The following is a 27,096-nucleotide window of genomic DNA, read 5'->3' as shown; positions in this document are numbered from 1 at the left end:
TGTTCTTCACACACTAGCTGAATTTGGCTCCAGGATAGAGAGGAAGCTTGCAAATCTTAATAGCCTTATCAAAAGGGGGCAAGAAGCAGCCCAAGCAAATAAAATTCAACAATCCGACTGCATCTGCGCCCCAATAATTGATAAATTATCAATGCTTCTGATAATGCTTGGGAGTCTTCTAGCTGACCTAAAACTAAATGTACCAGCGCAAATTACAACTAAAGCCAATGCAGGAAGCACCACTCAAAATGAACAATCAACCGAAATTGATAACACACAGGTCATACATCAAAAAGTAGGGAATATACCTCCCAACTTAAAACAAACCCAGAATACTCCATCATAAGTAACTCAACAGAAGAAAGTGCAAACACAGAGGCATTTAAGAATGCAAGAGCATGCATAAAACAAAAAAGGAAGTGGAGAAACAGGAAAATATTGGCGGTGAGTTACACAGAGGAGAATCAGCCAGAGGCAACCTCTGGGGAAAAGGAGAAAAGAAGGAATTCTCTGATTTCTACCCGGTTAAGAAGACATTGCACTTAAACAAGAGACCAAAAGCCACAAGGAATCCAAACATGCTGGAACCTTTAAAGCCACCAAAGTCACTTGAGAGAACATTCGACCAGTTGAGACTGAAGGCATGCAGTACGGCAACACACACGCAAGAAAGCGAAACAACCGAGCCGGACAATATCATACAGAACAGTTTAATGAGAGTGGTAGAAAATCCGCCAGTGGAAGACACACAAAGTTGGATCAAGCCAGCCAAAGAGCTAGCACTAGAGGATACCCATGGAAGCAGCATTGCTATCCGTGACATGAAAAACGACAACCAACACTCACATAGGTCTAAATTTCACGACGTCATTGCATCAAAAGAGACAGACATAATTCTGTTCATGCCAGAATCTAAATCCAGAGGAAGAGTGGATACCCTAAATAGGGGAAACATATTGAGACGTCTCCATTCTATCAAAGGCCTGGACAAAATTAGCTCAGCAGACTTGCTCAGTGTTGAATTTCAAACAACACCAAATCAACAGTGCCAAGAAATAACAAGGACAACATGGAAATCAAACAAGATAGCAGACTTAATTCTGGAAGCAACCAATACATTTTGCCAGTTGGGAATAAGGCTAGAAACAGGAAAAAGAGTAGCTTATCTAGGAGCTTATTCCCCAATGAGAAGAATTCATCAAAGATCCTTTGCATTCTGCCATATCCATTTTGAAAAGACAACGCGGCCAATCCCCAGGACCCCATCGGAGTCCCTCAAATACCGAAAACTCAACAATTCATTCAAATGGACCTAGCTGGGCAAAAAATCAACGTACAATAACAAGGACAGGTACACAGTGACAAGGGGTATTTGATCCACCCCCTATACCCGTCGACGTAACAAAAACTAGATTGTGCATTTGGAATATTAACGGATTGGCAAATAAATTGGAGGATCCTGATACACTAAATAATATAAAATCATTTGATCTGGTATTATTACAAGAAACTTTGGAAGAGAACGAGATAGCAATACAAGGATACACATCACACATCCTCCCAGCTATCAAAGGGTCAACCTTTGGCCATCTTTCTGGTGGCCTGATGTAATTTGGTTCAATACTCACCATTGGAACAATAGTAGAGATTAAAGCTAAAATTGCGTCTCCAAGCGCCATTTAGCTAATAGCGATAACTAAAATTAATAAGGTGGACCGGCCACTTATAATAATCAATACATATATACAACCGAAGCATAGGCAGAAAGCGGCTAAAGAATTGGTCAGCAAATTGGTAAGAATAATAGAAGAATGGGATGCTGAAAATATAATTTTATCAGGCGATTTCAATCTCTTTCTCTTTGGATCAGCCTCAGAAGATGAGTTAGCTCAGGAATTAAACATAGTGTGGGGAATACCAAACCAAGCCCCAACACCTCCAACTAGACAAACTAGATGTTCAATCAAATTACTTTAAGATCTGGAAATACTAAACCTGAGGCCGATTCAAAGAGGTTAACCCGCCAGCACGAACTTTCCACTCAGCGTCTACTTCCTCCTATCTAGATTTTACACTGGCAATCCTCCCTCTGTTTGACAGCATAGTTCTTATTTACATTGAGCAAAAGCGGATAAAGCGATCATCTACCCAAAGAAGTGACGCTAAACGCAATCAGAGGAAACCACTCGGAAGAAAGGATAGGTGCGGGCACCGAATACAAACCAATAAGGTGCAAGTCCGAAAAAATTGAAGAGCTATCCAACAGTGCGAACATATTAATCAACTGTGAAAACAATCTGATAGCGAATCCAATAGAGGCCTGGAAGGGTTTCACAAAGGAGCTTGGGATAAGGTTTGCCAGAAAGACGAGGACCCATACGGGGAGACTACGGGGCCCTGTTCCAGGGAAGGCAACCCTTTGCGAAATAAAAAACTCTAACGGAATATAAGCCAAGCCTTAAGACAGCTGTGCAAACGACCACAATGCCTAGCCTTGCAAAGCAAGTTACGGCAACTGAAGGCAAAGTTGAAGAGGATTTAGGAAAAGAAAAAACTATTGAATGAAACCTATAGGCAAAAATCTTGCATGACTCGAAGTGGATGCACTTGGGCGGCCGTGGAGAACTTTAATCGCGCAAGGGACCGTCAACCCACTATTGAAGCTTTCTACCTGTTTAAGTCGGATGGTTGCCGATGGAATAATATTAAAAAACTCTTGCAGAGAGGGTGCTCACCTATCGTAAGGAAGGTAGAGCCCCTAGGTCGCTGTACTCTGTTTCAGCGTGAGGGACCTCGCGTGCCCCCAACTATTGCGATTATTAATGCATAACCCCTGTCCTGAAAGGGCCTAAGCAGATAAGGCTGAAACGTGGTCACGTCAACACTTGGAAGGAGGAGTCACATGATTGAGAGTGATTCTGGAAAGCTTGTTGTGTTACACTAGAACTAGGCCAACTAGTTATACAGCAGAAGGAAACTGTCGTAGTCGACTCCCCCCGCATTTGTCACAAAAAGATTCTCGCATCATAGATAGTGACATGTCCTTCCTTGCATCACAAGAATGGGAGAACTTAGTGGCTTCATATAATTTAAAATCCACCATAAACTGTCCACAGGAGGCACCAACCAGAAGTGCACAGAGGAGGGAGCAACGCACATTTTGGGCAATCCTATTAAACACCATTCAGTTATAAGCAACAGCACTGTAATATCAATCTGACAAACTAGATATGCAGCAAACTGTTCTTCACACACTAGCTGAATTTGGCTCCAGGATAGAGAGGAAGCTTGCAAATCTTAATAGCCTTATCAAAAGGGGGCAAGAAGCAGCCCAAGCAAATAAAATTCAACAATCCGACTGCATCTGCGCCCCAATAATTGATAAATTATCAATGCTTCTGATAATGCTTGGGAGTCTTCTAGCTGACCTAAAACTAAATGTACCAGCGCAAATTACAACTAAAGCCAATGCAGGAAGCACCACTCAAAATGAACAATCAACCGAAATTGATAACACACAGGTCATACATCAAAAAGTAGGGAATATACCTCCCAACTTAAAACAAACCCAGAATACTCCATCATAAGTAACTCAACAGAAGAAAGTGCAAACACAGAGGCATTTAAGAATGCAAGAGCATGCATAAAACAAAAAAGGAAGTGGAGAAACAGGAAAATATTGGCGGTGAGTTACACAGAGGAGAATCAGCCAGAGGCAACCTCTGGGGAAAAGGAGAAAAGAAGGAATTCTCTGATTTCTACCCGGTTAAGAAGACATTGCACTTAAACAAGAGACCAAAAGCCACAAGGAATCCAAACATGCTGGAACCTTTAAAGCCACCAAAGTCACTTGAGAGAACATTCGACCAGTTGAGACTGAAGGCATGCAGTACGGCAACACACACGCAAGAAAGCGAAACAACCGAGCCGGACAATATCATACAGAACAGTTTAATGAGAGTGGTAGAAAATCCGCCAGTGGAAGACACACAAAGTTGGATCAAGCCAGCCAAAGAGCTAGCACTAGAGGATACCCATGGAAGCAGCATTGCTATCCGTGACATGAAAAACGACAACCAACACTCACATAGGTCTAAATTTCACGACGTCATTGCATCAAAAGAGACAGACATAATTCTGTTCATGCCAGAATCTAAATCCAGAGGAAGAGTGGATACCCTAAATAGGGGAAACATATTGAGACGTCTCCATTCTATCAAAGGCCTGGACAAAATTAGCTCAGCAGACTTGCTCAGTGTTGAATTTCAAACAACACCAAATCAACAGTGCCAAGAAATAACAAGGACAACATGGAAATCAAACAAGATAGCGACTTAATTCTGGAAGCAACCAATACATTTTGCCAGTTGGGAATAAGGCTAGAAACAGGAAAAAGAGTAGCTTATCTAGGAGCTTATTCCCCAATGAGAAGAATTCATCAAAGATCCTTTGCATTCTGCCATATCCATTTTGAAAAGACAACGCGGCCAATCCCCAGGACCCCATCAGAGTCCCTCAAATACCGAAAACTCAACAATTCATTCAAATGGACCTAGCTGGGCAAAAAATCAACGTACAATAACAAGGACAGGTACACAGTGACAAGGGGTATTTGATCCACCCCCTATACCCGTCGACGTAACAAAAACTAGATTGTGCATTTGGAATATTAACGGATTGGCAAATAAATTGGAGGATCCTGATACACTAAATAATATAAAATCATTTGATCTGGTATTATTACAAGAAACTTTGGAAGAGAACGAGATAGCAATACAAGGATACACATCACACATCCTCCCAGCTATCAAAGGGTCAACCTTTGGCCATCTTTCTGGTGGCCTGATGTAATTTGGTTCAATACTCACCATTGGAACAATAGTAGAGATTAAAGCTAAAATTGCGTCTCCAAGCGCCATTTAGGCAATAGCGATAACTAAAATTAATAAGGTGGACCGGCCACTTATAATAATCAATACATATATACAACCGAAGCATAGGCAGAAAGCGGCTAAAGAATTGGTCAGCAAATTGGTAAGAATAATAGAAGAATGGGATGCTGAAAATATAATTTTATCAGGCGATTTCAATCTCTTTCTCTTTGGATCAGCCTCAGAAGATGAGTTAGCTCAGGAATTAAACATAGTGTGGGGAATACCAAACCAAGCCCCAACACCTCCAACTAGACAAACTAGATGTTCAATCAAATTACTTTAAGATCTGGAAATACTAAACCTGAGGCCGATTCAAAGAGGTTAACCCGCCAGCACGAACTTTCCACTCAGCGTCTACTTCCTCCTATCTAGATTTTACACTGGCAACCCTCCCTCTGTTTGACAGCATAGTTCTTATTTACATTGAGCAAAAGCGGATAAAGCGATCATCTACCCAAAGAAGTGACGCTAAACGCAATCAGAGGAAACCACTCGGAAGAAAGGATAGGTGCGGGCACCGAATACAAACCAATAAGGTGCAAGTCCGAAAAAATTGAAGAGCTATCCAACAGTGCGAACATATTAATCAACTGTGAAAACAATCTGATAGCGAATCCAATAGAGGCCTGGAAGGGTTTCACAAAGGAGCTTGGGATAAGGTTTGCCAGAAAGACGAGGACCCATACGGGGAGACTACGGGGCCCTGTTCCAGGGAAGGCAACCCTTTGCGAAATAAAAAACTCTAACGGAATATAAGCCAAGCCTTAAGACAGCTGTGCAAACGACCACAATGCCTAGCCTTGCAAAGCAAGTTACGGCAACTGAAGGCAAAGTTGAAGAGGATTTAGGAAAAGAAAAAACTATTGAATGAAACCTATAGGCAAAAATCTTGCATGACTCGAAGTGGATGCACTTGGGCGGCCGTGGAGAACTTTAATCGCGCAAGGGACCGTCAACCCACTATTGAAGCTTTCTACCTGTTTAAGTCGGATGGTTGCCGATGGAATAATATTAAAAAACTCTTGCAGAGAGGGTGCTCACCTATCGTAAGGAAGGTAGAGCCCCTAGGTCGCTGTACTCTGTTTCAGCGTGAGGGACCTCGCGTGCCCCCAACTATTGCGATTATTAATGCATAACCCCTGTCCTGAAAGGGCCTAAGCAGATAAGGCTGAAACGTGGTCACGTCAACACTTGGAAGGAGGAGTCACATGATTGAGAGTGATTCTGGAAAGCTTGTTGTGTTACACTAGAACTAGGCCAACTAGTTTATTAGCCCTGCAGTGTTTCACGACTGACTACCTCTCGGTGGTTCGCCTAGAATTTTTAAGGGGGACACTAACGTGAATAACATCTTTAGGGTTATTATTTTTGCTGATGTGTGTCATGATTGTCAATGTAATGTTATTTGTATTGTGATATATGTCATTTGCTTCTCTTTGAATAGGCTCCCTGCCCATGTGGGTTGTAAATTGATTAGGATACATTCATTTTGAATATTAATTATTTTTGAGAGGGTAATTAAATGTGCTCGACTCATCAAATTGACCAGTATTGATTCCTTTATACCTTCTGTTCTTTATATATTATTACGTGTCTATACCCAGGTATTTAAGGGTTATTTGGGTATACCCCTGTTGCTTTTGCTAATCGAAGCTCAAAAACAGCACCCAGTTTTGGCGTACAATAAATAGCCTACAACGACCAGCGCATCAAGGTATAAATTCACACATTGTAGAATCTGACTGTGCACACCATCTGTACAATCACTTTAACGATAATTATCAAAAGGGGAATTCTCCAGAGGAAAGCTTGTAGACTACTGAGAGGAACAAGAGAGATCACAACTATGACAGCATTAGAGAAAGGAACGGCTAGAACAAAAGGCCCAAGAAGAACCCGAGTAAACTAAAGGACCTTGGGGTGGAACGCACAACGGTCTTTAAACCATCATCTTACAGCAAAGAAGTTAGTATCGAAATAACAGCAGCACGGATCAAGCGACAAATCTCTAAAGGGAAGCCGGTAGGAGCCCCAGGACCAAATGGAATTCCGCCAATACTGTATAAGTATGTTGCAGAATTCTGGAGCAACACACTGGTACCAGTCTTTAAGACCATTCAGGAAATAGTAACAAGCCCGGCCTCCTGGAAAGGATCGATAATCAGCCTAATTTACAAACAGAGCGACAGGAGTAGCCCCAACAATTACCTTCTCGTTGCGCTACAAGACATAGAGGCGAAGTATTATGCAGGGCTAGTCCTAGAGGAATTGTCATCCTGGGCACTGTCCAAACACATCATTTCCGTAAATCAGACAGGATGTTGTAGAGGGCACAGCACCATTACTAACATCATGGCGCTAACCTTGTTGATAGACGCTGCCAAAGCTGCAAAGAGCTCGCTATTTTTATGTTTATAGATTATAGCACAGCATTCGACCACGTAGATCGAGACAAACTCTGGCAGAAGCTGGAAAAGTGGGGGATACCTAAGCCACTCCTCAATCAGTTGATCCAATTACATACAGATACCTGGGTCAAGATTAAGCTGGGAGTCGGGACGCACCTCTCACGGCGAATCAACACCTCCAAATGCCTAAAACAAGGATGTGTTCTAGCCCCCACGGTTTTAACCTCTTATTAGCAGACCTTCCAGGGGAATTGGATAACAGTATATCGCACGCCCCACATCTGGGAAATATCTCGTTGTCCAATCTCCTATACGCGGACGACCTGGTTTTGATCAGCCTTCAACATCTGTTGGATACCACTAGCACATTTTCTCAAGGTAATGCATTACACATGAATTTAAAGAAAACTAAAATAATGGTAGTGAATTACAACAAGACCAAGAAAATCACGTGGTACCTGGAGTGGAACAGCCTAGACCCGGTAGCCAACTACAAGTATCTTGGAGTTCTACTCGACAGCAGAGGCTTGTACAAACCCCAACTGGAAGCCTTGCGATGGAAGAGCACCATGAGCTGCCTCGCAATTAAATCCTTGAAGAAAGTCCTACCAGATCGAACATTAGATCCCTTATTACAGGTGATTCAAGCACGTCTGCAGCCGATGCGCACATGCGGGAGTTAACCAATGCAAGGGAAAGATGCAACAGTTTTAGACAAAACAATTGGTAGGTCATACAGAAAAATCTTTCGGCTACAAAACTATATGTCACCTGCTCAAATACACCTGGAATTTGGTCTTCAGAAGCAAACCATGGAAAGAAGGGGTGCCTATATAAAAAGCGGGCAAAAGATCAGAGGCTCTGAGCAGGGATCCTTAAATGCACATCTATGGTTTGAACTGTCACACCGAGAGAAATCACCCGCCAGAGAGTACCTGCTGGAATCATTGGAAAGGCTTGAATTGACTAACCTCTGTGAATCCCCCTTAGATCATAAGATGGACAAGCATATCTAAAAATCGGACTTAAACAAGAGACAAAAGAAAAATTCTTAAAATTTCACTTTGGCATTATACTAATTCTCCCTCACTTGCCGCCGTGGAAAAGGAGATCAGAGGAACAGTCTTTGTGGATCAGGAAAAGAGGATCTAATACATATAATTTGTATTTTCCAACCCTGTTAGACATAAGATATGCCTTGCTTCGACCAACATTGAACCAGAAGGGCATCAGGACCTGCAGGCAGGCAGTAAAACTATGTTTTAACTCAGAAGAGATCCAACTAAACTGCAGATTCACAAAGTACTTTGATAAAGTGGCAGAAAGACTTAAGCTATTGTTACAAGCAACAGCAGAATAGACGAAAGCTGGCCCACTCTGACTGAGCACTTTAATAGCCAATAATGATTGCACTCTTGAAGCACAAGCACTTTATCCACGCTTTTATATACGTTAAAAGGCTTGAAAAGAAACTCTGAAGCATTGGCACTTTGTCCATATTTGTATCCATTGCAAAAGGGCTGAACAGACAATAACACTGAGACTCAATTTGACCTCTACCTAAAGCATAATAGTTGCAAGAATGGATTTTAAATGTTAAAGTGTAAATTTAGATCATGGTTTTTATCCTCCTTTTTATTCTTTTGACTTGTATTATCTCAATGGGTTCCTCTTTTAAAACTGTGAGTTTTAATTAACTGTACAATAAAAAATTACCTTACCTTACCTTACCTATCAAAAAGGCTTATTTTAACAGGTTGCACTGCAAGTTTTACACAGCACAAGTCACACTACCATAGTAGGCCTAAAGCCATGTTTTTCATGTAACACAAGTGGATTGCATAGTAAGTGCTGCAGTCCATAGATGACATTTTAATTTGCTATGCCATAGGATTATTTTCTGCACCATATACTATGGCATTATACAAATGATAAAAAGGCAGTCGAAGATTAGCCAATTTTGGCATGTTTTTGGCTTCAAAGCACACACACTGGGCACTGGACAGCAACGCTCCAGTGTGTAGAGGTAAAATAAAAATCAATAAAATTCAGAAAAACAATGAGGTTGACCACTTTCCACACACATCACTTACTGGGTGGCCTCTCTTTTGTTCCTCCTTTCCTTGTAACTAATACTCCACCTCATTCTGAGGCACACCTCCTCTTCATCACTGATGCACTCTTTCCCTGCGCTAACAGTATGCTGAGACGCATATGCTGATTTATTCGGCTACTATAAATAAGTTTACCTATCCACATTTGGTCCCAACACAAGCTAATCACCTCACACTATATAACACTAAGGAACCGCTTATGAGTCTGGCGGGTCAAGAACCGCTAGACTCGCTGTGGCGGTCCAACCACCGCCACACTGGTGATCTAAACGCCCCATTAAGAGTTGGGCGGTCAGACTACCTCGGGACTGCCATTGCCACCAGGGAACGGACATTCCCAGTCAGTGTTGCAGCGGTCAGAGGCCGCAATATGCTTGACGGGGCCACTGCGGTCCCACCAAGCATATTACATGTTTCCTCTCTGCCGGCGGTGTCACGGAGGTTCCTCCTCCATGTACACTGTGGTGGAGAGAAAACAAAGAGTTCCCTAATGGGTCCCCTTTGCCTCCTCAACATGTGGATGCACACAGGGGGGGCATAACATGTGCCCTCCTGTGCATATGCACATCAGTTCCTTCACAGCATGGACTTTTGAGTCCATGCCGTGCAGGAACCTTCTTGTGGGGTCTCAATGTGGTGCCGTTTTCAAAGGCACTGCAGCCTTTGAAAGAGGCCCCGCCGCATGACCGCCAGGCCTGCTGTCTGTCAAACCACTTTTTAGTTGTAATCTGGTCGGCAGGCAGTGGCGAGTGTCAGTGGTGCGGGGCGCGACAGTGGCGTACTGCCCGCTCCTGCACCGCCGAAATTCTTAACTGGGCCTTAACTGACTGATTGTCTACAATGTCTCACTCCACACTTTCTCTTTTTATCATTAGTTATTTGTGATTCCACTATGTTAAATGATGGTAAACAGTTGTTTTTTAACTCAGTATTAAGGCATATACAATTTGTCAATCAGTGATGCAGCATGTTTCCAATTATTTCTGTAAAATGTGACACCTCAATAAAAATATGTTGCAAAAAAAAAAGAAAGGCAAATATTCACATATATTGAGTGACAATTCACACACTGCACCATGGCACTAACTTTTTCAGGCTGGGTCTGGAGTATTTGGAGTTCTTGTGCATCCTGGTCTCTCGGTTTCTACTTCCTTTGTACCATTCAAAAATGACCAGAAATGCCTTTAACTTGGAAGACACCTCTCATCTATGTCCTCCTAATGCCTTACTCTCATAGTAGACAGTGGGGTTTTATTTTGCTCATTTTGGGCTCCTCTGTAGTTGCTCATTATTCTGCCTTATGTTTTCTAGGCATATAGATTTTCTGTCCTAACTTGATGTACTTTCCATCTATACCCTGTAATTGTGAGTAATGCATTATATACCCCTCTTCTCCATTTATTTAGAATCAATCATTTTTATTATGCAGCAATCAGGATCAATGTACACATCTTCCTGCCTACATCTCAAAGCCGGCAGAGCGAAAAATGAACACCAGCACATACCTTTCAGACAGATAGCTCGGAGGTCTATCACATAAAAGGCCGACGTGTAGGACTTCCGTACTGACTTCCTGTTTAAGGACATCTGCTTATAACAGAAATAAACCAAATAAGGAACAACATAAACAAATTCCCCCCCACCACCCCACCCCTCACTCCACCCACCTCCACACCAGTACCATCAATAGTTAGAGACCCTCCCCCAAGGCATCACTCCATCACTCATACCGGGTATCTGCTCTGCCCACCTGAGTTTGAATGGAACCCAAGGGTTCCAGGGGCAAAAGCTTGAGAATCTGTATATATTTTGGGCACGTTACTTCTCTCATGTCTTTTGTGAGGAGGTGTAAAAAGGGGGCCAACAGTTTCGCAAAATCTTTACCCTTCCCATCTACTCTTAGCAACATCCGCACCGTAGCTACAGACGATGTATCCATGCAAGTACTTCAGGTGTCGTTGTGCTCCCCCACAAAGCCAGGATAACCTGGCGGGCCACCAGCAGCGCCAGGGCAATCTGTCTTCCCCTGAGGGATCTCAATGAGAAGGCCTTTGGGTGGGAGAGGCCTAGCAGAGTGTATTCTGGGGAGCGGGGTAGTGTAATCTGAAATGCAGCATCAACATCGTCTAAGACCATTGTCCAGTAGCGTTCCAGTTTCGGGCAGTGCCACTGTAGGTGTGCTAGGGTTCCAGTTAATCCACATCTCCTCCAACAGAGATCGGGTTTGGTTTTATCCCAGCCGTTCACGCGCGCAGGAGTGTAATACCAATACGTGATTACTTTGAAAGCGGACTCCGCCCCAGCAGTGTTATGTGCGGTATGAGGTGCCCTGTATAGGATGTGGTCCCTTTCATTAAGTGTTAAGGGCCTGCCCAGTTCTGTTTCCCAGCGTTCCTGCGCTCTCGTTCGCTGTCCCGATGGATGCGCCATAAGCATGGATTATAATTCAGAAATAAGCCGGTGGCCATCTGCCTTGCGCACTAACCATTTTTCAAACGAGGTCAGGGGCCGTGACATGAGGGCATAGTTCACGGGGCTAGTCACCCAGTGACAGACCTGGACATAAGGATATGCATCCGTTGCTAAAAGATCATAATCCTTTCAAAGTTGCACAAAAGGTATCAGCCCTTCAGTATCAAAGAGGGACCCCACCCGCTTACAGCCCTCCTCTCTCCACCTCTGAAACACTGCTGACGCCAGTCCCGGCGGAAAATCAGGGTTGTCTACAATGGGGGATATGGGCGAAGGGAACGATGTCCAACCTTTCTGCGACGCCAACCTATCCCAGACCTTGAGGGTAGGCGCGGTGACCGGAGATGAATATAGGCCCCATGCTCTATGCTTGCGGGGTAGCCACAGTTCCCTCCAGATATTCATGCCCACGACTGCCTGATCCATAAAATTCCAGTGTTTACTGGATAACGGTTTATTCCATTCCACTAAATATCGTAGGCACGCTGCTTGGTAATATCCGCCGATAAGCGGGAGACCCAGTCCACCCTGAGTTTTCGTGCGTGTCATTTGAGCAAGAGAGAGTCGTGGCTTTTCCCCTTCCCATACGAATCTATTAATGAGGGACTGCAGTTTCTTGAGCGTTCCAGTTGGTGGGGTCATCGGTAGCTGCTGAAAAATGTAGAGAATACGCGGGAGAACAGACATTTTTACCGCCGCTATCCTCCCAAACTAAGGCAATCGAAGATGCGACCAGGCATCCAGCGCCTTGGTCGTCTGTTTCAGCAGCCTGGAATAGTTTAGCGAGACCGTCCTCTCGATGGTCGGTGCTAACTGAACCCCCAGGTATGTTATGTCTGTGTGGGTCAAATGGAACATGAAATCCCTTTATAGGGCCTCCACATCATCAGAAAGAATGGAAAGGTTCAGGATCAAAGATTTTCCTAGGTTAACTTTAAAGCCTGAGACTTCCCCAAAGGCAGCAATTTCATCGAGCAAAGCTGGGAGAGTTGTCCAAGGCTGCGTGTGCGCTATTATCACATCGTCAGCGTACAGACTAATTTTATGAATGTCTGCCTCAAATTTAAGTCTCACCACGCTATGATTGGCCCGGATCCGTTGAGCGAAAGGCTCCAAATGGAGCGCAAATAAAAGCGGAGGTAGGGGGCATCCCTGCCGTGTCCCCGCGCGATGGACAAGAAGTCCGACCTACATCCATTGACCCGCACAAACGCCTTAGGTGTATGGTATATGCACCTAATCCAGTTCAGGAAGTTATCCCCCAAAACCATAGCTGCACAACACCGCAAATAAAAACCCCTAGCTTACGCGATCAAAGGCCTTTTCGGCGTCTATGGCTAAAAGAAAGCCCTGTCGTCCTGACCGCCGTGTGCTGTCAAGGAGGTGCAACAATCCTTTGGTGTTGTCCCTTCCTTGTCTGGATGAAATTAAACCCGATTGTTCCGGGTCAACGATGTCCGCCATAAGGGGGTTAAGTCGCGCCGCCCACATTATCGCAAGGAGCTTCGCGTCAATGTTAAGAAGCGAAATAGGCCTGTAGGACCCGCATGCCTGTATATCCTTACCAGGTTTCAAAATAACCGAAATCCCGGCTTCAGACATGGAGGGTGTCACCATCCCTGTCTCAAGGAAAGAATTAAACAGTCGAGTTAAAAAAGGAGCCAGCTCCACGCAGAAAGTTTTGTAAAAGGACGCCGGCAAACTATCCGGCCCCGGTGCCTTGGCCGGCCTCAGTCTATAGATAGCCGATATCACTTCTTCGATACGAATTGCCAAATCAAGTTCCTCAGCCATAGCCTAAGGAAGAGGTGTTATGCCACAGGAGTTCAGATATGTACTGGGGTCTGTCGGTGATGGGACCTGCTCAGAATAAAGAAGTTGTTAAAAACTGCGAAAGGGGGCAACAATCTGCCCATCAGCAGTCTGGACTACTCCTGCGTGATCCCAGACCGCCTGAATCAAGGACGACTGTGTCTTGGCACGCAGCCTCTGGGCCAACATCTTCCCGCACCTATCACTGCTAAGATAACATTTGTGTCACAGCCTTAGGAGGGTATGCTCTGCTCTGTCCAGGTCTAAGTGCTTCAGCGCGCGCCTGCGATTCTCTAGCTCACGCCACACCCTCGGGGCCCCTGTTCGCTTATGGATCGCCTCAAGCTCCCCTACCTCCCTCTCTAACTCAGCGCGTTCTCCCTTACGGATGGAGATGTAGGTTGCTGCAATGGCGATAAACTCCCCGCGTGCCACTAGCTTCAGGGACTCCCACACCGATGATAATGACGTGGACCCCACATCGTTCTCCTGGAGGTAATGTACTATAGTGTCTCACATGCACTTTAACACATCCTCAGAATGCAACAGATTCTCCCTAAGGCGCCAACCCGTAAGACGTGTTTGTGTTCGCTGCGTGGGCAAAAGGACAGAAATTAGGGCATGATCAGAGAGAGAACGGGGAGTAAAGGCAGAGGAATGGAGGCTAGGCATGAGCGAGGTAGAGGCCAAAAAATGGTCAAGGCGTGCATATGATTTGTGCGCGGTGGTGTAATAGGTATAGTCGCGCTCTGTGGGATGCTGAGCCCTCCACACATCATGGAGACCACTATCAACCAGCCAATCCCTGCCTGCCGGTGAAAGAGCCCCAGCTTGGTGCGTGCGCTGCCCTGATCTGTCCATCCCTCCATCCATCACCAGGTTCAAAACCCCTCCCAGTAGAATCGCTTCATCCGGAGAAGCGAGGACCTCCGTTAGGGCGGAGAGAAGGAAGGATTGTTGTTTCTCATTTGGTGCACAGAGAGACCCAATAGTCAGGTGTGTCCTCCCCACTGCACCCTTATTACCAACAACCGTCCCTTTATTTCGGCCACAGTTGAGAGTATCTTAAAATGGCAATGGGCTCCCAGCAAGATAGCCACCCCATTCCTCTTGGACGACCCTGCTGACCACACCTGTTGCGGGAACCGTCTATCGCACATACGCATAACATCTATGGAGAGCAGATGCATCTCTTGGAGGAGGCAAATATCGCTATCGGCATTTTCAAGGATGGAAATACTGCAGCCCGTTTTACCGTATTATTTAGCCCGCGTACATTCAGATCTCTACCCATGTAACCACCAGGAGTGTACTCTGCCTGGCTGCGCCGGCATCTGCCCCTTAAATGAGTCCTAGCAGAAACCCGGAGTCGCCTCTTAACAGGTCGCCTTGGTGCAAGAACTGGTGCGGAGGATCCCAACTGCAGCCCAAACAAACCCCAACCCCACAAAAACAAATACAGATTAGCACCTGGTGAAGAAAAGGTTAACCAGAAAAACATGACCAAAGTTCTTCACCATAGGTAAAGTTCAGGGGATTGTGACTGCGACTAACGTCCAGCTCGAGGAAAGTTCGACCAGTGTCAACCTTGACGATGAAGAGTCGTCAAAACGATGACTTGGACCCTGCTCCCCATCCCCCTGACGCCCCTCTGTGAGTCCACGCTCGTGCCATCCATTGTCCTCTTCATGGGGTGACGGGGTGATCAGTAGCCTGTGATACGGAGGAAAGCGCTGCCTCTTTCTCTTTGTCTCTCGTGGCCTGTTCAGGTTTCTTGATTGGAGATGATCTGCCCACTCGCTGCCATCCAGAGGCGCAACGTGTACGCTGCGAACTCGGTTGCTCTGTGCCTTCCGTAGGAGCGTTATGCTCAAGACCCAGAATTCCCAGCGCTTCCTCCAGTGATCTGAGCTGTAGCAACTTGCCCTGATGCTTGAATACCAGGCGGAATGGGTGGCTCCAGGAGTATGGCATATTGTTCTCCCGCAGGTGCGTGGTCACCGGTTTGAATGCCCGTCTCTTACTAAGAGTGGAGGCCGCAAGGTCCTGAAAAATAGCTGGTTGCTGTCCCTGAAATAGTATGGGTTGGGCCTCACGTGCTTTCCGTATAATGCGCTCTTTTAATTGAAAATCGTAAATGCACACTAGTATGTCCGGAGGAGGCGCTTTATTACCTCGCGGGAGGCCCACCCTATGGACCTGATCCATATGAATGTCCGAGATCTCCTCGTCCCCCAGGATTTACAGAAATAGCGCAGTGACATAGGCCCTGAGATCGTCTCCCTCCTCCTTCCAAGGGACTGCCCTAATTGTTTTACTGAAAATTAGAACAATTATTTTACCAAACGTTTTCCTCACTCAATTTAAATTTTACATCTCTACAGGGTGGCTTGTCTTAATTTTGAGCAGACCCTTCTCCAGATCACAGCACGATAATTTTATCTGCCAACTATTTTTAAGCCCATTCATATTAATTTTTTAGCACACACTGCTTCACGTTGTACCCTTCTCAAATGCGTTTGTGCTTTACATTTTTTCGCGGACATCACCATATTCTATGCTTCGTCTTAGTGATGACTTCCTTACTTTTTGCCTATGGGGTCGAAAGGTCAATTACCCTCAACCAGTTACTTTCCAAACCATTGGATTAGAAAACTTGCGGTGGTTTTTGGATGAGCCCCGAACTATTTAGCCACTTGTCCTTATTTTCTCGAAGGGTCAATTGTGACCTTTAATAAAAATGTTTAATCTTCACCATTTCACACTCAATTGCAGTGAGTGCCAGGTTCACTACACCGTGTTATCCTCACATTATCATCTATTGCATCAGTTTATGATCGCTGAATTATTTCATGTGTTCTCCAACAGTTCTTGTGCAAACCTTTTTGTTGTTCATGCTTCAAATGTATGTTTTGCAGATCTAAAGTCCTATAATTCTAAATGGGGGGGGGGGGGATAATTGCTTTTATGAATGTTTTAACTCACCTCGGTCCCTCTTCTTGGGTAGCCCTATTTTCTTTCGAGAAAGTGGATCAAGGACAGGAGCATAAGGTTTAAAAAAGTCAACAGGAAAAAAAGAATCAACCAAAAGTATAGAAACTCAAATCAAATACGGCAAGATAGAATGGGGTAATGATGCTGATAGAGGAGGAAAAGAAACCTATTTTAGGAAATCTCAATATAGATGTTGCAAATGTGAGCATTAGGTACACTTAATTGATTTTTTTCTTTGTTCTTTACAACTCTAGGTGACATCACTTGATGAAACAGCTGTAGTTGGGAAGATATCCAAGCAATGGACTGGACTTTTGAGAGAGGCCTTCACAGATGCTGACAACTTTGGAATTCAATTCCCACTTGACCTTGATATTAAAACGAAAGCTACATTGTTTGGTGCCTGCTTCCTTATAGTAAGTCCACATTTTTATAATAGTATCTTGTTTCAATGCATGCAGAGATGAGTGAAAACAATGTAGGCCGCCGATGCAAAGTAGAGATAGGAGGTACGTTTATTTCATCTAACCGGGACGGAGACTCACAGCTAACAGCCAACGCTGTCAGTGTTCCAGAACATGGGCACAGCCAAGCTCCAGAACACTACTCCAACCTTCTGTCAGCCCTTTAAGCTAGAACCCAACAATGAGTGTGGGGTTTGGCCATATCACTGGTCCACAGTAAAGACCTCCCACACGTGTGAGAAGTGCACATGTAAAGACAGAACCGAGCTTAAAAACGACTCGGTAGGTAAGAGAGGGGAAAGCAAGATGGCGGGCTGAAGCCGCCTCTAGGAGTGGACTGCTACGGCTCCCGGTAATCTGACCCCCCCCTAAAAAAAAAAAAACTACGATACGATGGAATGAGGATACGAGGATAAGACATTTACTTATATCGAGAAACCCCGAAGGTGGATGATTTAAAAAAAAAAAAAAAAAATCTTCGAGCAACACCGGCCGGATGCAACTCCTCCTACGGCCCGACACAGCTGCCTGTTATTAACTCGATACCTCGAGCGAGTGCCGGCTTGGCCAAAATTATCTGAAATCATTTTCATGTTGGTTTTTTTATCCTTTACAACAGCAATCATTTTGTACATCATAAAAAGCCACCCCAAACCCCTAACACCTTTATCACCCTTCGCATTCTTCCCTCCCTTCCCACCCACCCTGTTCCTTGGAGGAGGAGTCGTCCTCTTCTAGTAACTGCCACTGGTATGGCAGTCAACTAGGACTCAACCGCCCCCCAGCCCCCAGTCTAGAAGCCCCCCCCAGCCATTTTGGATGAGGAGATAAGTAGTAAATAGAAAATAGAGAGACCAAACAAGTCTATATGCTATGTGTATATATTAGGACACATTAGAACGCATTAAGGGTTATTTTCCGAAGTCCTAGTTCAATCTATTTTAGCCAGAGCCTTCCCCTTTCCATTTCTGTAATACCTCCTCTGCCTCCGATCGAGAGAAAAAGAAATAGCTTTGCCCATTCTTAATAACTTTGAGCCGGGCAGGCTCCTGCAAATAAGCTTGAACACCAAGTGCTCTTAGCGGGTCGATCAACTGTTTTAGCTGCCATCTTCTGTCCATCGTAAATTTACAAAAATCTGGTCGAAAGACCAGAGAAAGGGAATCCACTACCACGGGCGACCTAGGGCTGGCTTTTAAAGAGATAGCTTGCCGCAATAGATAATTGCCAAAATAAATTAGAAATGTTCTAGAATATCGAGGATTCTTTTGACGTTGTATTATTGGTAGTCTGTGCGCTCGTTGTATCTGGCAATCCCAGTCCCAATCCCCAAGCTCAGGGAAAGCCTTCTGCATAATCTGAACAATATATGCTCTAGAATCCGCCCCTCCAAACCTTCGGGAATACCAAATAGTTTAAGGTTCTGTCGTCTCTGTCTATTTTCCAAGTCCTCCAGTTTAGTCTGTACTTCCCTTAACTGTACTTCTTGTCTCTCCGCCGAGCAATCCCTTTTAGATGATGCTTCTTCTATATTGACAACTCTTTGTTGAAGCTCAGCCATTTCTTCCGTCACACATCCCACCTTCTCCATTACCTCTTTCATAGTCTGCTGGATTTTTCCATTGTCAGCTCGAACTTGTGAGAAGAATGCCCTTGTTTCTTCCCTCTGTGGAGAGGTGTGGCTCACTAGTTAGAGGCGGCAGACCCGTAAGCAGAGAATCGGCCAGGGACCAGGGTTCAATCCCCGACGCGGCAGGGTCGTGGACCAGGGTCAAAACGGACTCGATAATTCTCGCTTCGGTACCTACTCTAACCAGGAACACACTCGGCAACTCTGGGCATTAAGCTTGCCTCATCTCTACAACGGCCCCCCACAGACGCTGGGGATGCCTGGTTTCACCTTGGAGATACCCAGAAAGGGACAATCTCACAGGGATAGCCAGGACGGGTTCCCCAGCGGTCTACAGCGCCGGGACGCCCCGTTGTTGGGTAGCTGTGCGCTTTACAAGTCTACAACATTTACATTTACTCTGTTCAGTTAAAGCTTGTAATATCTTAGCAAGCATAGTTGTTTCCTGGCCCTGATCCTGAGCGTTATGATGGCCATATCTGGCAGAAGTTTGATCTTCTAGAGAAGGGGAGCCAGAAGCCAGAGATGGCTCTTGATGTAGTTCTATAGATGGGGTTGGTGGGGTTGAAGAGAGAGAGAGAGTAGTTTCATCGTTGCCAGGAGTAGGAAGCTGCTTAGCAGGATTCTGAGTTTTTGGTTTTTACACAGAATCTTGTGCCAAACCAGAGTATAGATAATCCTCCTTATCAATCGGCGATATTTCTGTTGCCGGTATAGAGGCGTCTAAAATACTCCCATCCGTTAGCCCCGCTCCTGATAGCCTAGCGATGGTTTTCTTGATCCCGCCTTTGGACTGAACCCATTTCTTCATTGGGCTATTCTTCAAATCTTCTTTTGTGTTCTTTTCTGATGTTATTCCTATATTGAGTGGGCCTTGCATCCTTTTGAGTTCTTTAGTATGTTTTTTTTTTTAAAGGATCCATCTTAGTTGCTGCTTTCTTCTTAGACTCTCTTGGCAGGCGCTGCTCTCTTGAGGATGTAGATACTTGATACATATGCCCGTTGTTTAATACTGCATTGTCCGCTATTATTATGGAGCCATCCAAACCCTTTAGATTCTCTGGGTGTACCTCTAGAATATTAATATCTTGCCCATCAGGAAGAATGAGAGGCTGTTGGATAGTACTGCCACTATCATCGCTGTTGTGCCTTAGTGCGCTGGGGCAGTCATTGTTTGAATTTGCCTTTACTTCTTTAATAACCAGACCAAGTGAAGGCTTAGGATCAGTTTCAGGCTGTGATTTAATATTGTTGGCTCTCATATTAAGACCGCTAGGGTCAGATTGATGCTGGATATCTTGAATACATGGAATATCAAGGCTAGCATTCTTTTGTAGCTTTAAATCAGTGCTGCTTTGTTTAGAATTGTTAACTATAGCATTAATTATTGTCTCTGCCAAATCACTATCTCCATAGAGTGGCACATTCTCCGTAATTTCGGAAATATTTCCAGATTTTAAGTACTGGATCACCTGTCGACCAAGCTTCGGGGGGACAGTATCCGCAGGAACCTCCATTTTCTCCTGTGGTCTCACAGCTTACCCCCCTTCCACTAGAGCTCTGTCATCCCCGGAACCCATGTTAGTGCTACTGCTATCGCTCCCACTCACCGCGAACAATGGATTTGTTGCCGCAGGTGTCTCCACAGGTTGGCGGCTCGCACCTCGACCGCTTCTTGTAGGTGCCATTCGGGAGTCAGCCAGTTTATTATAGCCTTTGAGAGCGTTGCTAGAAGAGCGAGATGTCAGTTTTTTTTTTATGGCTGAAATAAAGATTTTAGCCTGGAATGTTGCAGGCCTTAATGGTAGGAATAAAAGACGCTTGGTGGCAGAGGAACTTCTGATGTATAATCCGCATTTAGTCTTATTATCAGAAACTCATATTGCATACAAAGATAAAGGGCTCCTTAAACAACTAGGATATGAAACTGTTATAGCTTCGGACCAAGATACCTCAACTAGAGGTGTAGCTATTTTTAGGCACAGACATCTAAAATGTATAATTGATAAATCACTAACGGATAAAAGTGGTAGGTGGGCTATTGTGCAAGCACAGATTGAAGGTATGAAATATATTTTGTGCGTAGTATATGGCTCAAACAGCGATAATTATCAAATAATAGATAGATTGAATATTGAATTGTTGAGCTGGGAAGGTGATAAGGTAGTGATGGGGGATTTTAATTGTGTGATGAACTACGAGATAGATACTACAAGACATCATGCATTTCAGAGGATTAAAAAGACACGTACAGCAATCAATGAGCTATGATGAATACACGCTCTTAGAGATGTTTGGCGGACAGTATACCCCAATATACCAGGCTATACCTATTACTCTGCTGCGCATAAACTTTGTTCTCGTATAGATATGGCCTGGGCACCAGAAGAGATTATAGAACTGTGCACTATGGAGATATGCCCCAGGGTCACTTCAGACCATAACCCCATTCTTCTGAGTTTCAAGACACCATCAGCAAGGAAACAGATTAGGGGTTTTTCATTCCCTAGAGATCTCTTAACAGATTAAACTTATTTAGCTAACATTAAGCAACACTTGAGGGAATATCTAGAAATCAATAATGGCTCTGTAATACCAACAAAAGTCTGGGATTCATGTAAGGCCAGCATTAGAGGATTCACACAACAATATATTTGGAGACAGAATAGGCAGCGTAAGATAGAGACAGCTGAGATCATTAAAGATATCAAGATTATAGAGAACCAACATGCAGAAGCATTATTAAACGGTTCTCCAAATTTAGAAACAATAGGATATGAACTAATAAACTTAAAATCAACATTAAAACAAACATTCAGGGAGAAAATAGCGGTTAAAATGAATAAATATAAATTAACTCAATATGAAAGTGGGGAAAAAATCGGGAAATTTCTAGCCTTCAAAGTAGCCGACGAACAAGCTAAGACACAAATAAAGAAAATTAAAGGCCTAAATAGCGAGATACATGAACAACCAAGCCAGATATTAGCGCAGTTTGCCACATATTATCAAAACCTATATACACCAGAGGCTCAGCCACAAATGCTTGATATTATAAAATATGTTCAGATGCATATTAAAAAAACATCGGTAGCTAATGAAATATCAGAAATATTGTCGGATGATATTCAGTATGACGAGATTAGAGCAGCCATCTTCTCTCTGCCATCAGGAAAAGCATCTGGAGATGATTCAATCCCTCTAGAATTATATAAAATATGCTTAGATGAGCTGCTGCCAACTTTTTCCCAACTCATTAAATATATCGAGGTAGGGGGGAACGCTCCAGACTCTTGGAATATGACTCGGATAATTTTTTTAAAAAAAAAGAATAAGCCTCCAGAGGAATGCGGGTCTTATAGACCGATATCACTAAATACGGATGCGAAAATCTACGCTAAAATCTTAGCAACCCGCCTAGCACCAATAATGCCGAAACTTGTTTCACCTCAACAACATGGGTTTATCTTAGGACGGGATACTACATCCCATGTGAATACGGCTATAGCAGCGTTTGATGTTGCCAGAGCAAAAACCACCCCACTCGGTATGATATTACTAGATGCAGAGAAAGCATTTGACCGAGTGGGGTGGGATTTTCTTTGGGTAGCATTATCTGCATTTGGCATCAAGGGCAAATTTTTACACATGATTAAATCTTTATACCACCTTCCCACAGCTAAACTAGCTTATGCAGGTTTACAATCTGATGTGTTTCCAATATCACGGGGTACCCGTCATAGGTGCCCTCTTTCACCTCTCTTATTTGCACTATCAATAGAGCCATTTATATTAGCACTACAAACGCAACCTCTGATTATACCTTTTGTACACAGCTTAAATTAATTAAAAATTACGGCTTATGCTGATGACATTGCGGTATTCTCAACGGATATTAAAACCGCATTATATGAGGTGGTCAAGGAAGCAGATAGTTATGGCCTGGTATCTGGCTATAGACTTAACATCAACAAAACTCAAATATTAATGAATTATAAAGACGCTGGAATAACAACAGGGATATGTAATACGGCTACTTATCTAGGGGTTAAGCTAACTACTAGAATAGATAAAATAATAGGAATAAACTATGAGACTCTTTTTAAGGAGACTGCAATATTGCTCAAAAAATGGCATAAGGTTCCTATAGGTATTGGGGGCCGTATAAACATAATTAAAATGAAAATACTGCCTAAGTTTATTTATTTATTTCGTTCTATCCCGCTAAGATTAAATATGTCCTTTTTCAAACGATTAGATGGTATTTGTAGCAGTTTCATATGGGGCTATAAAAAGGCTCGCAGAGCTATTTGACTACTTAAACTACCATATAATCAAGGGGGTCTAGATTTCCCGGATTTTAAATTATACTTCTGGGCAGCTTTTTTTAAGCGGCTAAGAAGTTTAATACACCCCGCAGGATGTAATGCACCTTTTTTCTTTAAGCTCATGCTTGGTAAGGAATATGAAATGTTTCTATTTAGAATCAACGACCCAAACTATTTCAAACGGGTTAGATTCAAGGTTGCACAAGATGTTGCTAATATATGGCTTGCAATTATCTCTAATTGCAATACATCATTTTACCACGATAGATTACCCATATGGGGCAACCCAGGTTTGCCAGAAATTTTTCAGGATATGGAGGGTAAACGGTGGGCTAGCTTTGGTATAAAATACTTGGGTGATATATATGATCAAAATGGGTTTATGACCTTTGAGAAAATACAGACTATATATAAGATAACGTCAGGCATGCAATTTAAATATTTCCAAATTCGAGATTATTTTATCCGTAGCATGCAACTGATGAATATCTCAGGCTCGCTTATATGGGATTATATGCATAAAGACAACTTGAAATCAATACTTAGCACTGGCTATAAAATCTTATGCACATTTAAGCTAGATGACTGTCACAGATTAGCTGAGCGCTTGGGACATAGCGCAGGAGCATTAGTGACAGCTAACACCATATCACGTGCTCTCTCTAGGTTTCATAATTCCGTATATTCCTCTAACCTTAGGATACAACAATTCAGAACAATTTGTCAATTATATTACACTCCAGAAAGGATATCAAAGTGGTCTTCCAATGGTTATTCTAGTGAGCGCACAAAATGCCCAAAATGTAATCTACAGGCTGCTGATTTAAAACATATGTTTTTCTTATGTCCTTTATTAGAGAATTTCTGGTCAACGATAACTGATCTGATCTCTCAAAAATTAGGGAGTGTAGTGACAGTCTCAGTAATAGAGGTATTAGTTGGAGCCCAGAGTATCACAAGCAGCTATGCGGATCTAATCTCAATACTATTGGTTAGTGCAAGGTTAACAATCGCTCGTGCATGGATCTTACCTACACCTCCATCGGTTATAGAATGGTGGGGATTAGTTAAAGAAACATACGACATGGAATTAGCATTGGCAAAAACGAGAGGGACGAAGGCACTCTGCAAATTAAATAAGATATGGGGCGTACTATTCTGAAATGCTCAAAGCATAATATGTAAATAAATGTTTTTTTTTTTCTCTGCAATGAGGGCTAACAGACATATTTGTAGATATGAAGAACAAGATATTTATAGAACTGATTTACTTACCTGTTCCAATGTTTGTATTTATTTGCTTACAATCTATTTAACTGTACAATATGTACTAACCTTTTTTTTTCTCTTTCATGTTGGCAATAAAGAAATTTAAAATAAAAAAAAAACAAAAAAAAAAACACTCGGTGTTAAGTAACATTTTAAAGCAAACTGAACGGATCTTTGGGTGGTGCATTTGAAAAGCTCTGTTATCATCAAATACATTAAATGTATTAATTGTTAAACTAATCCCTCCAGTTGGCGATATTATAGGTTCTTTCAGAAGACACATTCCTGACAGTAGTTCATTCTGGATATCTAGGAGTTTCCTTAATACTCGACACAGCTGTCTTCTTGCCACTCTAACTTGACACAGTAACACGCAGTTCCTTCCTCAGTCCCAGGCTCAAGGGCCAGTATCCATTGTCCAAAAAAGAAGCTACTTTTACAGATGTCCTGCTTTTCAGACACTTTCTCCTCTTTAAATCACTAATATCACAAATCATATTCGCTTTTGCAATAAAACTATATCTGGTATAGAATGATGTCATGGTTTTGATATGTTCATTGTTTTCTCATGTGGTTTTTACAGGCACAGAAAAAATTATAATTTCTATAACCTTTCAATACATGGCGCAGTACAAACAACCATGTACACTGTAATTCAATTTTGTTTTATTATATATGTTTTTTGTAGTCGTATATAGAGCAAAATTATCCCGAGGGCATTAAAGCATTTTACATGAGCACCAGATTACATTATACTTTTTTTAAAGGTACAGGGAGGTTAAGTGACTTGCCCAAAGTCAGAGGATGTTGAGTCCAGGTTGGGACTGAAACCTATTTCTCCAGTTCCAAAGCGGACAGCTCTGGCCGTTAAACTGCGTCTTTTCTTTGTCGATAAAAGTACCATTAACATTATTGAGGACAGAGAATGACAGACTAGATACTGATGAATCATGTAAGTTCCACTGATGGGGAAATGTCCTCTTGGTCTGTGGTTTGTACTCATGCAACATACTCTGGTGACTGGTATGAAGAGGACAAGAGAAGCAGACACCATTTTAGTGAAAAGAGTCCATATCTATGCCTGCACACCCAGGAGAATCAGACTGGCATTCTCTGTACAGCAATAGGTCATTTACGGCTATCTTTTTGGTGACTTGAATGTTGGTGCCCTTCTACATGACCATTCTAGTGTACTTTACCCCACAAATACTCATATAATGCTATTTAGTTAGCACTGTGGGTGTGAACACCCTAGTTCAGCCTTTCTTCATCAGTGGCATACTCGCCTCACCTCATTTATGGAAGCAATATTATGTACAAGACCTGGACTCAAAAACATACAGTTTTTGGTGTCTAATTCAATCATTACCTATTGTCCTGCATGGGTACTGGCTGAAGTAACAAGAAAAAGGCCGTACACTCTCCAACACTATTGTGATTGATCTAAACATGGCCAAAGGAGGTCCTGCATATTGGGTCCTGCTACTGAAGTTTTTCTCCACATTCAGCAAGGGTCTCTGCTTTTGTTATATCCTTTTCGTTTTTCTCAAGACCACTCACAAGGTAGTGCTCAACCATTACTCTGATATAATGCAGCATTAACCCGGACTTTTTGGAGAAATGTGCTGTAGTATGATTATTGCTCATATTTCCTTGCATAATTTTGTAGTAACACCCATTAAGGTTGATGCACATTTACATCATCAGTGATGTGGATTAAAAAAAAAACCTGCAAGTGGCTACTGCTGGTGGGGAGGGAAATACTTCAGTGGTGGTATTACAATACACTAGTGGACTTTTTTCCCCAAACATTCTTATATCTGTAGGCACTCCTGAGCACTCCTGAGCAGCAAAGTAATTACAACTGGCGCTGTGCAATACATTTTAATAGACCACCTTGAAATCTCAAAAATATGTACTGGATATTTTCACCTTGTGCGAGGCATCTTGGTTGTAGTTCGGAATTATCAACACTATTGATGCAAATGAAGTATTATTAGGTTGGATATCAGATGCTAAGTGTAGACCTATCTGATAACTGTATGAATATTATTTTGTTAATTACTTAAACTGACTGTATCTTGTTTTTTCCCTAGGACTTCATGTTTTTTGAGCACTCACAGAACCAGTGAACCAGCTCGTCGTCCTTATTAGAAGAACCACATTTCTTTCACATTATATATATATATATATTTTTTTTTTTTCTAAAGTAATGACCAAGTATGAAAAGAAGCTTCATATTTTTTATTTTTTCCAAATTTGTAACGAGTTTTTCGATTACCCTACCTCTTTATTCTGTTGTGTTGTTTGCACAAAGTTTTTTAACATTCCATTTTAATTGGACAGTGACCTGTGTTAAGAAATGATTTATACATTTTACACCTTTTGGACTTTTAACATTTCAGTCTATTGAATTACTGACATTACCTGAAACCTTACTAATAAACTATTGTATATTTCAATTTTGCTCAGATGATGTATCTAGTGACATTTCCTTGTTTAAGGCAGTTTGTCAGACTATCTTTCACACAGAGTTCTATGTATACAACATTAGTCATTCAAGCCATATTGAAAGCACATGAATGCCATGCTAATGAACTTCTAAAGTAGGGTGTCACCTTTATCGTGGAATCTGCCAATCTTGGAATCTGCCAACAGCTATTTTGCAAAT

General features: G+C 42.8%; 1 protein-coding gene across 1 annotated transcript in view; it reads left to right on the top strand.

The window, feature by feature from the left end:
- LOC146785475 (phospholipid scramblase 1-like) overlaps positions 1 to 26,887 on the top strand; it is a 454,376-nt gene extending 427,489 nt beyond the window's left edge. Inside the window, exons 8-9 of the mRNA XM_085634540.1 lie at positions 16,989 to 17,150; positions 26,522 to 26,887. Coding sequence (XP_085490666.1) covers positions 16,989 to 17,150; positions 26,522 to 26,557 — 198 coding nt within the window. The 3' untranslated portion in view covers positions 26,558 to 26,887. The remainder of the gene's footprint in view (positions 1 to 16,988; positions 17,151 to 26,521) is intronic.
- Positions 26,888 to 27,096: the final 209 nt, after the last annotated feature.

This window comes from Triturus cristatus, chromosome 11 (genome assembly GCF_964204655.1).
Source record: "Triturus cristatus chromosome 11, aTriCri1.1, whole genome shotgun sequence".
Classification (NCBI taxonomy): Eukaryota; Metazoa; Chordata; class Amphibia; order Caudata; family Salamandridae; genus Triturus; species Triturus cristatus.
The sequence above is the reverse complement of the archived record's forward strand: the minus strand, read 5'-3'. Positions and strand labels throughout refer to the sequence as shown.